A 15,889-nucleotide genomic window follows, 5' to 3' on the forward strand; every position below is an offset into this window, starting at 1 on the left:
GAAGAAGTAGACAAGGAAGAGAAAATAACAGTGAGGAGAATGCAAACAAGCACATACTCATTTCCCAAAGAGACTTCAAGCAATCTACCCAGCCGCAATGCCCACATAGTGGCATAGAGGCCTGCCAAAATAACACAGAAATAGAAAAGATAAAAAAAGACGGCTGAGTGGTGGGAGGAAATGTTGTCCAGTTAATTCCTGAAAGTTCAGCAGGGGCTGACGGTAAGGGCAAAAGAACTCAGATGAACTCCGGAATAGGGGGACATACCACAAATTTTAAATCAAATTAAAATGTTCTTGTGATGTCGGTCGGGCGGCCGTAAGCAATGAGTCGCGACTCAGGATCACATGACGAAGGACGTTTCATAAAGGTGGGGTGGGTTTATATCGGGGAATGACCGCATGATAATTAACGTCTAATATTAAGTAAACATACACGTAGACAAGTACAAAGGCAATCCAATAAAGAGAAACCAAAACCGAAGTCATTTTTATCATCATCATCATGTACCTAACAGTGGGTGAGGAGACGAACAGCGGTCAATGACATCCTAGTCGAAATCAAGAGGAAGAAACATGGGATTGGGAAGGGCATGTAATGCGAATGTAAGATAACCGCTGGTGAAGTGGATTCCAAGAGAAGGCAAGCGTAGCAGGGGCCGGCAGAAGGTTAAATGGGCGGTTGAGATGAAGTTTGCGGGGATACGGTGGCCGCAGCTGGCAAAGGAAAGGGTTAATTGGAGAGACATGGGAGAGGCCTAAGCCCTGCAGTGGGCGTTGTCAGGCTGATGATGATGATGTCGCCAATAAAACAGTTTTTATGCCGTTTAGTGAACGCAGTAATAACATTTCGCGAAAGAGTGAGCGTGATAGCACGTCATTCGCTATTTTTATGGAAGCAGATTTTGCTACCATTGGTAACAAATTAATTTTCTCAATTTGAAACACAATTTGCATGTTTGAGACTTATTCCCCAATCCTTCGCTTGTTTACTTGACGAGTCTTCCAGCATTTCGATGTTCAAATTTCCATCAATTATAACACTTTGACGGAATTTCGCACAGCCCTTTAAAAAAAATACCCACTGGTATTTCGCGCTGAAAAACTAACAAGTTATCTTTCTTGAGGCCTGAATGTGTTGTTTAAGTGGAAGAATATTTGTTTTAGAAACAAAAAACGGCGCCTGAAACTCCCCTGCCGCCGCAGCGAAATCTGAATAATGAATTATAAGTAAGCACATTTTCAATTTTCATTCACAATGACCACTATAGGTAACAACAGAGGGACTTACACCACATACACGCGCCATAATCACGCGGTAGTAAAGAGAACGACGAAACACTCGACCTTTGGAAGCCCCGCGAGCGAGTTGGTTATAAAGGTCGATCCTTCCGCAAGGTAAGAGGAACCGCACAGCGGCCGTTTGGAAGCTCACGGCTTCTCGTTCATTTTAGGCTCATCGAGCATCTTGAGCTCAGTGGGGGCAGACACCGTGCAGGCGCAGACTAAAGCACAGGGACCAAGTTCCTTTCCATTCAGCAATTTCACGACGTTCCTTTGCTGAGCGATGCTTTCTTTCAATTTTGTACCTCACGACACATCGCGCCTCACAGATCGCTCTTTTCACTGATATTCTGCTGCCGGCGAACCGGGCTGCAGCCTCAGGGGTGGCTACAAGCAAAGCCTTAAACCGCTTTGAGACCTCATCACTGTGAGCGACTGTCACCACTTCGCGCACTTTTGCGTGCGCTCCCAGACACCCTTAGAGCGTGTAGGGGTAGCGGTCTCGGTCACAAAGGAGATGCCTTCTACTCAGCGTGGCAAGCTCGGCCGGAGACCAGCTACCAAGTGACAAGGGGGTTGGTCGTTTGGTGCCCAGCTTTCGCCGGTCGCAAGCCAGAGAATGGGTCGGGGCCAAAGGTTCACAAAACAAAACAAATTTTATACAGCGAAGAGACGATACAGAGGATTTCACAATCCCTCGTACGAGCAGATACGAAGTGATTTACAAATACAATGCAACTCATGCAAAGTAACAATAGAGAGAGATTACAATTCAACAAAATCTTTGCACCTAAAGTGCACTAACAGAGAGAGAGATACAAATAATGAAAACACAATTTGTTCACCGGGCACTGCGACAGTCCGACGACCTGAGGAGCTCGACGGGGCCGTCCCGCAGGTTGGCGCACGTTGCCTCACTGGTCCTTGGCTGGTCGAGTGGTGTTCTCCCGGAAGTCGAGCGGGCGCGCTTCTCGGAAGCTTAAACGGCGGCTCGGCCTAACAGACAGCGGTTGCAGCCTCTCATTTATAGGCGCGGACCTCGTCTGTTTGTTCTTCGCGCCAAGGCAGGCGCGCACATACACGAAGCTTCAACTGCACAAACTCCTCCTCCTTGCGCGGGCGCGCGACCCCTTTGGTCGAGCGCGGAAACCACCTTCTAGAACAATCTAGGTTATTCGCGGCACGCTGAGTCATCGGTGCAAGAGCGAATGAGGGGAGGGTATCAATTGGTGCGCACAAAGTTACCCCCCTTCCGTCGACAACGGGCAAAAACTTCGACATTCGAGAAAAATCGACGCCGCGCGCGGCCATGCCCCCCTCGGCGCCGCGCCGGCGAGCTGAGTTGCAGCAGTACGCAAAGCTACACGCTCTCCGGAGGTCCTTCCCCGCTGTTTTTGTTTTATTTTACCGCGCGCGGGCGCGATTGCTTAGGCGCAGCACCGGTTTTTTTTTTCGAAAATGCGCCGAATTTTGTGACAGTGACCCATGCGCCCTTTGTTTTTTCCGCTTAATCTAGTTCCCCCGTCGGAGGACGCAAACAGATGACGGCCTTCCAACCCGCTCTACACTTATGAACGCGATGGCGTTAAAGGCTCCGTTGCCCAGAAAATTCGGCGTGGGCATGGTAAGCGAAAAATCAAGGGCGGGACTCTGGCAGGTGGTGTCCAGAGAGCGACCTAGGAGGGAGGTGGGCCATCTATAGGTCACGTGACAACCGTACAGGGAGCAAACTGCCCATCGTGGCAAGTGGCAGTGAATGGTTGGTCGCTCGGGATGAGCAACCTGAGCCGCAAAAGCCCACCGCTAGCTGGGAGCACCTGCTATAGCAGGGCAGTGGCGCATCTCTTAACCGCTGCACCAATGCGCCAGGAGGGGTACGAGGACTCGCAGGGATCTATGAATCCGTAGTAGAGGATGACCTTCTGCACATAAGGGAAGTAACCTATTAAACTATCGTGTACCCTTAAGACGGGGCTTAAGTGTCCCCTCTAATTTTCTTTTCTGCGCTCTTCTCGGGACTTTGTTGCGCAAGAACATCTGTGTTAGAGTGCTGTTTCTTGTTCTCATAATACTTGTCTCGCTACTGACGGTTATGCAGCATGCCTATGAGCGAAGACAACCTGCGCTGGCCCCGAAGTGAAAGTGCTGACTCATGGTGGTGAAAAAATAGAGCTTTTCGCTTTTAAAACGGCGCACTTTTCGGCGACTCTTTGTCGCCCGCCAACTGCGGAGGTCCTTCTTATCGTTTGATATCTTGCTTTCCTGCCAGGGGGCACATCTTGCCGCCCGCACGGTAGCCAGCCGGGGCAGCTTCCGTCCGCTTAGGGTGTTCCCAGGCCGCCGGTATTGCTTCTTGGCCCAGTGAGGACGTGTTTAACTGCAGCGCTGATAACCGTGTGAGGACAAGAACTTTTCTTATCACACTATCGCTTGGAAGTTCCGGTGGGTGCTAATACACTTGCGTCACCGGGCACGGTGACAGTCCCGCTGGCTTGTTATATTTTTGAAATAGGTAGAATAGGTAGTACTTTCTAACTAGGCAGCTGAGAAAACTCTTCTCTACTCGCTGTAGCTGCTGAGCAGTTATGGCTTTCAGCTGCTGTGTACAAAGTCATGCGACCGGATCCTGGTTGCGGCGGCTACAGATCTATAAGGCCTGAATGAGAAAAATTGACGGTGGTTTAGCATTGCTTAAACCTGGAGTGACGCGATAGCTACAGCTGGCCGAGTGGAACTTGGTCACGCTACCAACCACGTGACGAACCATGTGATCAGCCACGACGCCGCGCCGCCGGCAACTGCTCCGCACCACGTGACCAACCACGCGACAGCGTGGCGGCACCGCCCCGCTGAAGGCTCGAAATGCTACCGTAATGTGGCTATCGCTACAAAGCCCATCGTGAGCTGTGCCCGGTCGGCACACATTAAAGGGACCACAGATGGTCGAAGCATGGCGTCTAGCTCTCATAGCCGACCTCAAACACGTCCTTATCGATGATATGCCAATATTATATCGCGAGATAGAGATCTTCATCGGTATCGAGGAGGAACACATAGCAGATGAGATGGTAGTGCAACAGACGACGTAGGCGCTACAGTGAAGCTCAGTGAAGCGCTATACACGTGAAAGACACCCGCACTCGAGTTCGCGTTAATGCTGATCGCACCAGCACAGGCGTTAAATCTCTCGTGCCCCATCTTGTCAAGCCACTCCGTTACATCTCTTTTCGTGTCATTTTCTAAAGAGGTGTTTCTTCTGATGACGTCACCAAAGCTGCACCCATTGTGTGTAGTGCGCAACACGAAGGCTCTGCAGCCACTCTGTAGCTGCTTTCTGTGAACCACAGCTTCTTTCCATGTTGTTGGAATAGAGGGCAGGCCACCATCGAGATCTTGTAGGGAATGCTAAGTACTCACTGTCAACGCAGCAGGTTGCAAATAATGTGATGCAAATGTTTCATGAGCAAAAAAATGCACAGTAAATGCGGCACTCCCAATGGTTATTTAAACAACGCCGTGAGGGAAGGCATAAATGAAGTTGCATATTCCACATACCAATAAAGTCGCGGTAATATCGGCGCGTTTCTTTTCATTAAACAAGATTTCTCGAAGCCTGTCTATGACAACTTTTAGCCTTGACTTTGAACAAAATTGCTGCGCGTCTCCAACGCAGGAGCCAGGTCACAGCAAAGCACAACTCAGCCGATCGGGGTCACTAACCGCCACACACAATATCTAGAGCGACGATGGTTTACACTGCGGATACCATGGCAGTCCTGGCGCGGGACCGCATCATTGAGGTGTCCTTCGACCAGTACGTCAACACCGCCAACGGGCTATTCAACTTCCTCGAAGTCGTAAGTATGGCGATTATATTCCCTACGCTCGTGAACATACAGGTAGTTTTGTGGTGTTTGGCACTGGGTAATGTAGAGTTTACAACTAAGACTGCAGTGTAGCGCTGGCAACTTAGGGACACGTCGTCATACACAGCCAGCCGTGCAGCTGGCAGTCACGGTGGTGCTTTTAGCCATGTAACCGGCAGGTGTGTTTATTAAATACAGGGCGTAGAATCTATTGCTGATCGCCTCATTGTGTGTACGCAACAAGTTTCACAGCATATTTTTCATCAAGAGGTCAAAGAGCACTGCCATTTTTAATCAGGAGGTTAAAGAGCGCTGCCCGTCGTTATCGTCGATGCATCTCGTCCTTGCGTGTTTTACGCCGCGTAGTCGATATGACGCTTTCCTTCATATGTCGAAAACGAAGCGGCGACAAAGTCGAACGTGATTGCATAAGACTTACTGCCAAACGCGGTCGCCGCCTAAAATGTGAATCGAAACGATTGTTGAGGAGCAGGAACAATAATTTGCCTCTTTTCATTAACAATGACCCATCTGAGCAGTTTCTGATGCTTACAAGTTTTCTGCTCTGGAAACTATTTGTACGGAGAGGTAGGTGAAAACCTTATTGATGAGCCTTATGGATGAGTTACTGCCTAGGGTTGGGAGAAAGAAAGTGAAATAATATACTTCCTGTTCGGCTTGATGCGTAGCGTTAACACACGGACTCAATAATCAGATACAACTTAGGTCTGCAGTGAAGCTCCTCTCACATTCATGACCACCACATCACATGCATCCATCCACGACAAGGAAATACTAGTCCATACTAAAGGCTTCATTGTTAACTAAACAAAAGCTATTCACAAGAAGCTAGTAGCCTAAGAATTTCTATGCTTCCGAGTTGTTTACTAAAGTACGACATTAAGATGTTGATTTCGCTTACTTCGACAATTTCTTAAGCGGAATCACGCAGCGCACTTAGAGGCACAATTCAGTGCCACAGTGAACTGATGCAATTCAGTGCCACAATTCGGTGGCACAATTCATCGCGTCGGATACAACTTAGGTATGCAGTGAAGCTCTGCCCACGTTCAAGACCGCCGCACAGAATTACTCCACGACAAAAAGTAGTCAGTTGTTAAAACTTTTCTTTTTGCCTAAAGAAGCTAATCACAGGAAAAAAAACTATCTCCAGAATTTTGATACCTGGATTGTTTAATAAACTCAAACATTGAAAAGTTGATTTCGCGTACTGTTGTGATTGGCTAGCGGAGTGATACAGAACGCTGTGGACCGTGGCCCAGTGTTAAATGCTGTTTATTTTTTAAGTTGTATCCTGCTGGGTGGCGAAGGGAAATCCTGAAGAAAAGTACATAGTTCGCACATGCGGCTCTTTTTCTCAGTGCGGAGGCATGACGCTCTGGATGATGATTGAGAGGACCGAAATGCGCGTCGAGAACTTCCTGAGGGCCACGGCGTACACGTTCTCCTTCAACGGGGTCTTCATGATCATGTCGAGCATCCTCAGCGCCACCTCGGCCTACTATCTGCCGCTAACCTTCTACGTGAGTGCCTTTGCGAAAATGCCCATCCACATCGTTGTCTGTGCTAGGGCACAAACAAGAGTTAACAATATCCTAGCTGAAATCACGATGAGGAAATGGCGATGGACAGGGCTTGTGATGCAGAGACCAGATAGCCGATCATCTCTTACGGTAACGCGTAGTGGATTGCGAGGAACTGCGAGGGTGTTGAAAACGTAGCAGGTGGTGGCAAAAAGTTACACTGACAGAAGACATTTGGAAATTTTAGGATAAAGAACAGGCGGATGATCGCAGTTGGTACCAGGCAGGGCAAATTGGAAATCAATGGGAGAGGGCTTTGTCCTGGAGTGGACGTTATTGACATTACTGCTGACGACGAAATATTTACCTAACGTAGGCAAAACATAAAGGGCTTTTACACTTCCGAGAAGCTTTGCTATGTTAGTTTTTTATATCTTTGCCCATCGCAGCCAGTATGCGGCTTTTCCGCTACCTGAGCGCTCTGGAACGATCTCGACGCGCGACAGCTTCTACGGCAGAAGTATCCTAGATTGGACTTAGAGTGGCTTGAGGTGACTGGATGATTTGACTTCAGCGCATACAGAGAAGGACGAAAGAAATGTGAATGCACGCACGAGCGCGATGACACAGTTGCAGTCTTTATTTGGAAGGCAACAAATATAAAGTATAAAGTAGCATAAAGAACCCCGTGCAAGAAAAGATGCGTTACATTGGTTAGTGCAAAACCAAACAAAATAAAACATGAAGTCCTCGTCTCTTTGTGCGGAAGTGAAACTGTGAAACTTCTACGATGTTGGGAACGCTTCGCGGGGCCTTCGGCGTGTTATCTGGAAAGCTCTCAGCCACTTTCGACAGAGTGCGGCCGAGATCGGAGGCAAGTCATTCTGACCTGCCGACCATCGTGTGCACTCACTGCTATACCTAACACATAGTTGTTTTGGCATAGCGTTTGTGTCCCGTCTTCATTCTTGTCTTGCATGTGGTTTGTACGGTTTGGCGCTAGTTTTTTTCTAATTCAATTATGCATCAACTAGCCCAAAGAGAGGTGTTAACATAGTTGTTTACGATCCTTCGGCAGCGGTTAATGGTTCCTATCGACAGGGGCCCTCAAAAATCGCGCATAAATTAGCACAGCCCTTCTCGAGAGTCGTAAGCGCGCATGCGCCTTAGGCGCCAAGCCCGTACATCCGTGAGCCACGCATTATCGTATCCACGCTTCGACGCCTACAACCATTTGCATAGAGAGCTGACTTTCAGCGCAGCTGCTGGATATGCGGTAAATAATAAAAGAGCTAGAATGCGTTTTACTTAACAGAGCTGTACTACAGGCTCTTAGGGATGCAATGACGCGAAGCCCCGGATCGAGCTTGATTACCAAGGGTTTTAATGCACGCACCAAAATCTCGCACCGAAGGTCAGTGTTCGACCTCCATCGCGGAGCTCAAACTCGCAGAGGAACAAGTTCGTAATCTCACGGGCTCTGCCTTATAACTTCAGGCAACACTGCTGGGGTGTAGTGAAGGGCTGAATTGCTACTGGACTCCTCGCGCCGTCGACTTCTCCGCCAACAGTAGCGTAGCACCTGCCGTGGTAACTCATTGGCCTTGACGTCCGGCTACAGGTTTCAAAGCTGCGGGATCGAATCCCGACTGCGACTGCAGCGGCGTTTCGACGAAGGCGAAATATATAGATGCCCGTTGTAAACTAGGAAGCGCAAAAATCCTGGACGAGGGACAGAGTAAGGGACACAAAAACAGGTTCACGAGCGCTTGCATCAACAACATGCATCACCAACTAGCCCGGCAGCTTGCTCTCCTGAACTGCATATAGATGCCCCTGTGCCGTGCGATGTCAGCTCTCGCTGAAGAGCCCCAGGTGGCCTAGAACAACCCGGAACCCTGCACTACGGCGTCACTCGTAGCACATGTGTCGCTTCGGGACGTTAAACTCTACATACCTTTACTACAAGAGTAGCGGAGCGATTAGCAGCCCCGTTTCAGCACCGGTAGCTTCGTACCTTTAACGCCTCTTTCCATGTGTATACTTCTTCCTTCTTGCAGTACGTGCTGTTCCAAGGCACGGGCAGCGTGCTGTACATATTCACCTCCATCATAATCATCAGGGATGCCCACGAGGTCAAGATGACTGCAGTAAGTAGTGCGCCAATCGCCGGTGCCCGGCCTGACAACGACTATGACTCGTAAAATTTCAGTTCAGAGTCCTTAGGCTGTCTGCTCGTATTGAATATAGGCGGCCTACGAAATTCGTAATGAAAACTTTATGAGGAATGACCTCAGTTCTGATTGTACTTGAACAAAACAGAATAAGGGAGAAGTTACTCATCAGCATCCACCCAAGCACCGCCATGCGGCTACGAAAGAAATCTATGCAGCTTTAACAAAAGCTTTGAAGCCGAAGAAAAACCAATGTATAATAAGAGAGCAATTACTCATCAACGTCCACCCAAGTACAGCCATATGGTTACAAAGGGAAGGTACAGAGGTTTCACAGGAGCTTCGCTGTTCAACGGTTTTCCTTGAACAGCGAAGCTCCTGTGAAACCTCTATACATTCCATTTGTAACCATATGGCTGTACTTGGATGGATGTTGATAAGTAATTTCTCTCTTATTATACATTTCCTTCAACTTGGGGGATTCCCTTAAACCTATTGAACCAAAATGTATGTTTTATTTTTGTGCAGTGAGGGTGGTCGCAATTGGGCTGAAAGTATAATGCTTGAAATCGAATTGGAATGAGTGTGGCTCGGTGGCCTATTTATTGGGAGGGCGAGTCAAGGAGGAACGATCACAATTGGGGGCTGACGCATGTAAAATCCCACAAGGATAGAAGCGTATACCTGGTGAGAGTGAAGCTGCGCTGCAGGATCCAGCCCTGCAGGGTGCAGAGATCGGCAGTGAGGTATTGGGCGTGGATTTGCTGCAGCCCGACAAACTACCTCGAAAAATGTTAAATCTTCGGGGTGGTGCCGGTGTTACACGTAGAACAAGATAAGGCAATATGGAGGCCTAATATTCTTCGTTCGTGTGGCGTTAGGCGGGCTGGCTTCCTTCCTGGTTTGATGACGATGTCGGAGGTATAGGCCGCTCCAGCGCGGGCCTTGTGTATGAGGACCTGAGTGCCTCGGGAAAAGCCCTGGAGGTACGGGCTTGGTTAACGGGGGTGCATTGATACGGTCGGCGTCAGTTTTCCTGGTGGGCTGCAGCCTTCTGTTCGACTAGGACCGACTGCGCAAACGGGACTGAGACGTCCGGGCCGGAGTGGATCGGATGGCTTCTTGCTCACTCGCACACATGTGGGTGGCATCGTTGCCGCGGCCACCTGCGTGTCCCGGTACCCAGTCGAGTCGTAATTGTGGTGAGAAGCTCGTTGCAGAGGTTCTTGAGGAACCACCTCTGCCCCGGTGCCTTGGAGAGTGTCTGGATGACCCTCGTACGGCTTGACAGGACCCTGCTCACATGCTGTGTCAACCTCCTTGCTGGGGCCCTGATCCTGCAGCCGGCGCTTCGCTTACGGCGCTCTTGATGTGCTCAAAGGCGTTATCCGATCTCTTCTGCCTAACAGGGCCGTGCGCTTTTTAAATCAGTCTGAGATATTCCAAACTGCTGTGGCCGACATTGTTATAATGATACTCATTCGAAGGTACTTTGTCACCCGTAGGACGTTCCTTATTGTCAGTGCAGGTCTGTTTCGTCGGTGTGTGGCCTTTCCAGCGGACGTTGCGAAAGAGCGTGGTCGGAGTGAAGTCCTCTCGAGCATGCTCTGTGTTGTAGCAGCCATACCTGCTACTGCCGGTGAACTGGCGCAGCCACGCTTCTAAACAGATGCTGCGCCAGGTCCTTATACTTACTTAGACCGCGGCGTCTATACTGCCGCCCTTCCAGTCTGTCACGAGAGTGGTTTTGTAGGTTTAAGGACCTGCACTGTTTCGACTATAACCGCAGCACGGGACGTAATTTATATCCTGAAATTGAATCCTACCGCTATAGGTATGGGACCGGTGACGTTGCGTCATACCCTTCTTGGTGTCACAGCAGGAGCGAATATCTTTGGGCGTGCTGTTTCATCGTAACACAGAAAGCATAGCGCAGTAACCACAGAGGACGCGGCGAGGACAGGAGAAAGCGCTTCTCCGGGCCTCGCCTCGTTTTCAGTACTTAATGCGCTATGTTTTCTGTGTATTTGGTATCACAGCAGTGGCTCCATATTGAAGTTCGGTTGACAACTTCAAAACGGCAGTTGAAGACAATACTGTCACATGTGCGGCGATGACCATGCGTCTTTCGGAAGAAAGAAAACCTCAGGTTCGCATTTTCGGAGTTTACCGTGATGTCCAGGCAGCTTTTTCGGTTGAAGTCATTAATGCCCCGACATGCGAATTTTAACCTCAACTCGGAGACGTGTCAAGACCGAGTCTCCCATTGAGGACGCGGGGACACTGACCTAAAAGAAATATATTTTCTGAAGGCAAATGTGTTTGGTGGGTCGACTAGGTAGGCGTTGTTGTGGCGCGCCGATGAGTTGTGAGGAGGCGAGATACCTTTAGATATGTTTTTATTTTGGTTTCTGCTGCCTTGAATAATTGTTATCTGGTCGTGGAAATACTTTCGTGGAAACCTTTTGCACATAAAAAGCCTATTTTGTGGTATAAACCTCAGTTGAAGTCCGACGTTCGTGATGTCCACTATCTTTGTCCGTGTGTTTCTGTACGCTGGAATGATGCCTCACAATTATACCCAGAACCAACTAGCCCAGCTCTGTACGCTTAGACACTTACTCTTATGTTTTCGCGGCATCCCCTCCAGACTTGAAAAAAAAAAAAAAACTGATGTCTCTTTCTCGTCTCGTCATTGGCTGGACGGCGGGGACTGTTTGTGAGAACCTTGATGTTTCAGTGTGCACATTTTGTGAGTACAGGGTCACTGCCGTCACGCTTTTCCTGTTCGCAATGAACATAAGATTATTTGGAGTATAGGTGTGACGGTTCTCACTTGGCTGATTCTTGCCCTGTCCGTTTTGGAGACGCCTTGGTGTTGTCGCGCTCTCATTCATCCGAGATGTTAACCATGGGTTACTTCAATGCTGAGCATACTACCTGGGGTCCTGGACTGCTTATTCTCGCGGCTCTCAAATTATGCATTTCGTGCCAGGAGCGCTAGGAAGACTTCCACGGATCTATGAATGTATAGAATGGCCAATTCCGCATTTATGAACATGAACATATTGCCGCTATCCGAACAACTGCCATCCGTGAACACAGGATGTGAGCACCGGAACCAAAGTGAAAACCTAACTGCTAGCACTCCTAATTCGCATTTGGCATAACTACGCAAATCGATCATCATTTTTTCCTTCTTCTGTGCCTTTTTTATGGAGCAAAATTTTGACTGCAGTGTCAGTAAATTAAAGTAGTTACTCTTCGGCTTTGCTGAGTACGCGACTTCGGTGGGCAGAAGCCTTCTAACGGAGAAGACACATGCTCAAGCACGGTTGCAGAGCAATACTGCAGCATCTTCTTTAGGAAACTGGGTGGGGTTACTTTTAACGATACGCTGGAAATACAAATTTCATCCTTGCAAATTCTGAATACCTTATCCTCCTTGCTTTGATGCTTCGGTTTTTTTTTTCTGTAGCCCTTAATTTTGGTTCTCGTTGCCATCACTAAATGCTGGGCCTTCGCTTTTGCGTGTCCTCCGATACATAAACTGATCTGGAAGTGAACGACCATTCTCTCTCTCTTCTGTCTCCCTTCTTCAGATGGTGGGCTTGTTGACGGGGGCCTTCCACGCTTTCCACTGCGCCTACGCCACGCACAAGATCTACTACGAGAACAGCTGAGGAAGAACCATCGGTGTCGGCCAGTGCGCCGCCACCTGCCTTTTCTTTCGTTATTTTGATATTAAAGTTCGACGTACTGCGTGACTGCTTTATCGCGTCTCGTTTTCTGTCCGCACACGTGCCCAACAATTTTGTGGACAAAACCATTTTTGAACGGGAAAGTTTATGAACGCATTTTTTTCATATATTGTAAGATTTCTCTGTAGCAATCAATATATCCGCAGATCTCTCGTCGGCAGGCTTGCATTTTTTGCTATTAGCTTTTATTGCTTTCGTCAAAGGCGTGCCCTGTTGGTTTTCAATGGCAGTCTTAACTCTCGATGCGAGTGATGAAAACAATACAAGAAGATTTTGCTACATATCATAAGAATGAAGAACTATGTTCAAAAGTTCCATATCAGTGTAGCGTAAAGTTGCCCAACAACTCATCTTGCCGAGTTCCATATCAGTACCTTACATTTTTCCAAAGCTCAAAATTTTTGTCCAAGAATGTTGAACATGATGGGTGAGAGGTACAGTGCGTGTCTCTCACAGTTCGCACACGACAGGAATAATTAATTATTCAGGGAACTGAACTGAAATATAATGGCAACTCCTTTATTGAATATATTTGGTTCAGGACCAGGTTTGGTTATGCCCGTTCGAACATAAAATTCCGACCATGCCTCCGTTGGGAGGCCATTTGAGCATCCGCATCATATGCGGGAAGTACGCGGTTCGAACCACAACAAGTGCCAAGCGGTTTACAGTCCGCACTGTCTCGATAAAAATAAATGAGAACAGCGGAGCGTGTGTAGATGCCACACACACACACACACACACACACACACACACACACACACACACACACACACACACACACACACACACACACACACACACACACACACACACACACACACACACACACACACACACACACACACACACACACACACACACACACACACACACACACACACACACACACACACACACACACACACACACACACACACACACACACACACACACACACACACACACACACACACACACACACACACACACACACACACACACACACACACACACACACACACACACACACACACACACACACACACACGCACGCACACGCACACGCACACGCACACGCACACACACACACACACACACACACACACACACACACACACACACCGAGAGGTCTTCAAGAAAACCTCCAGTATCTTTTGGCTGATTGAAGTATAACGTTGTCCTGACTCTACTAGCGATTACCTTAGTAAATACCTTGTAGGCCAGGGACAGTACACTGATACATCTGCAATTTTTCAGGTCCTTTAGGTCTCCTTTCTTTTGATTAAAATGATATTAGCGTTTTTCCAAACTTCCGATACGCTCGAGGTCATAAGGCAATGGGTATACAGGGTGGCTAGTTTTTTCTAGCACAATTCCCCCATAGTCCTTCAACACATCTGCTGTTATCTGATCCTCACCAGCTACTGTCCCCCTTTGCATTACTCCTAAAGCTTTCTTTCTCTTTCATTACTGGCGGGATGTCGTATTGCTGTGCGCTACTGCCTCTCTCACTGACGTCCTGGTTACATTGGCTACTGTACAGATTTGTGTACAACTCTTCAGCTACTTAAACTGTCGTATCGATATTGCTTCTTTGTCCCTTGGCGCATATATACATATATATATATATATATATATATATATATATATATATATATATATATATATATATATATATATATATATATATATATATATATATATATATATATATATATATACTTTTTTGCCTATGCGTAGTTTCCTCTTCGCCGCTTATAGGCTACCTATGTTCTTTAGAGCATGTTCGATTCTCTATATATTAAAATTCCTTATGTCGGCTACCTTACACTTATTTAATAACATTGATAGCTCGGCCAGTTCTGTTCCGTCTGTGAGTTTAGAGGCTTTCATGCTCTGGCGTTTCTTAATCAGCTTTCTCAATCACAGCTCTCTACCATTGGGCAAAATCCCCGCAAGCGGAGATGGCAACCATAAATGTATGTCGCTGAAGAATGTGTATCGGTGGCTATACAGGCTCAGTGTATGCGGCGAGAAACAATAAACGAGGAGGTGAAGCAGGCGAAGCGGACATCGTACTTTAATGCTATCTCATGCTCGACACGTAATGTAATTAATTTCCCCCTAAATTTCGGCCTTTCTCCTACAGTAAAGGGCGAATAATTAACACGTACGTACCATTGACAAGAGTACTGAGCGATCATCGCTCCCCAAGCAGCACAGGTAATCGGCTTAATATTGGAATCGGATGGTTTCACTCTGGTCGTTTGTAGGCCCAGCCTTTGCCAATACATTTCCAACGTTGGAACGATTACATGTGCTGCTTCGGTCTTGCTATAACAAAGGGCTGAGAGCGTGAAAAGGTAGGTAGACTGAATAAAATGCTTTACCTACCAAAGCAAAGCATGATCAATGACTTTGACAGAAAAGGCTGACCGGTGGGTCTAAAAATTGGAGGGGGGCACTTAGGCTCCGCCTTAAGGCTACGACGCGATAGCGTTAGTGAGGTAATGACCATATATTTGGAATCGGTTATTCTCGATTTTACATTCGCCGGTCGCTGGCAGTCCTCACACCACTCCTTCCGCAATGGTGCAGCTGTTTCACCAGGATATAATTGCGCGGCACCGGGATATACCGGATGCGCAATTCTTCATTGGGTTGAAAGAAAAAACGTAATCAAAGCTGCGCAAATGGCAATTATCGGCGGCCTTAATTGTATGAGGTGAAACACCGTCGGCTTCGACTGGATTTCAGAGTTGCGCACTCGATCCTTTCACAAGTATCGACGGAGAGGTAGGTTCAGAGGAGGTCTGGTTTTTCAATCTTCGCAGGAGACACTCCAGTACGACCAACCAAGTTGTTGAGAGAGGCATTGTTCGTGCCAGCCTAAAAAAATCTATACACTGCCTGTTGTCAGCGTTGCCAAAGATTTGACCCTGTTATCAGACTCCGCAGTAACTCCATTTACTGTGACACGTCCTGTACAATAGCCACGTTTACATGAATTCAACAGAAGTCGACTCCAGCCCCCTTTTTGAGGGAAAGAGCAGTTACTGAGAAAGAAAGGTATGACTCGTCCTCTACGCTCTTCCTCGGGGTTCTCGCACTTTCCCTCAAAACATGGGCTGGAGTTGACTTCTGTCGCATTTATGTAAACGCGGCTAATGCGTTGAACTGAACGACAGGACCGCACCGCTAACCCTGCACATCTGTGAAAAGAATTAGGCTTGCAGATAACGTAAGTAAAGGAACGTCCGGTATATGGATACGCGACG

At 47.8% G+C, this 15,889-nt stretch overlaps 1 protein-coding gene across 1 annotated transcript; it reads left to right on the plus strand.

The window, feature by feature from the left end:
* The first annotated feature begins 1,324 nt into the window (after window positions 1-1,324).
* LOC144134217 (uncharacterized) lies at window positions 1,325-12,551 on the plus strand. Its single transcript, XM_077667176.1, has 5 exons — window positions 1,325-1,398; window positions 4,958-5,141; window positions 6,533-6,694; window positions 8,755-8,844; window positions 12,471-12,551. The coding sequence occupies exons 2-5, from the start codon at window positions 5,031-5,033 to the stop codon at window positions 12,549-12,551; spliced, it is 444 nt and encodes a 147-aa protein (XP_077523302.1). The 5' UTR covers window positions 1,325-1,398; window positions 4,958-5,030.
* Window positions 12,552-15,889: the final 3,338 nt, after the last annotated feature.

This window comes from Amblyomma americanum, chromosome 5 (genome assembly GCF_052857255.1).
Source record: "Amblyomma americanum isolate KBUSLIRL-KWMA chromosome 5, ASM5285725v1, whole genome shotgun sequence".
In the NCBI taxonomy this organism is placed as follows: domain Eukaryota; kingdom Metazoa; phylum Arthropoda; class Arachnida; order Ixodida; family Ixodidae; genus Amblyomma; species Amblyomma americanum.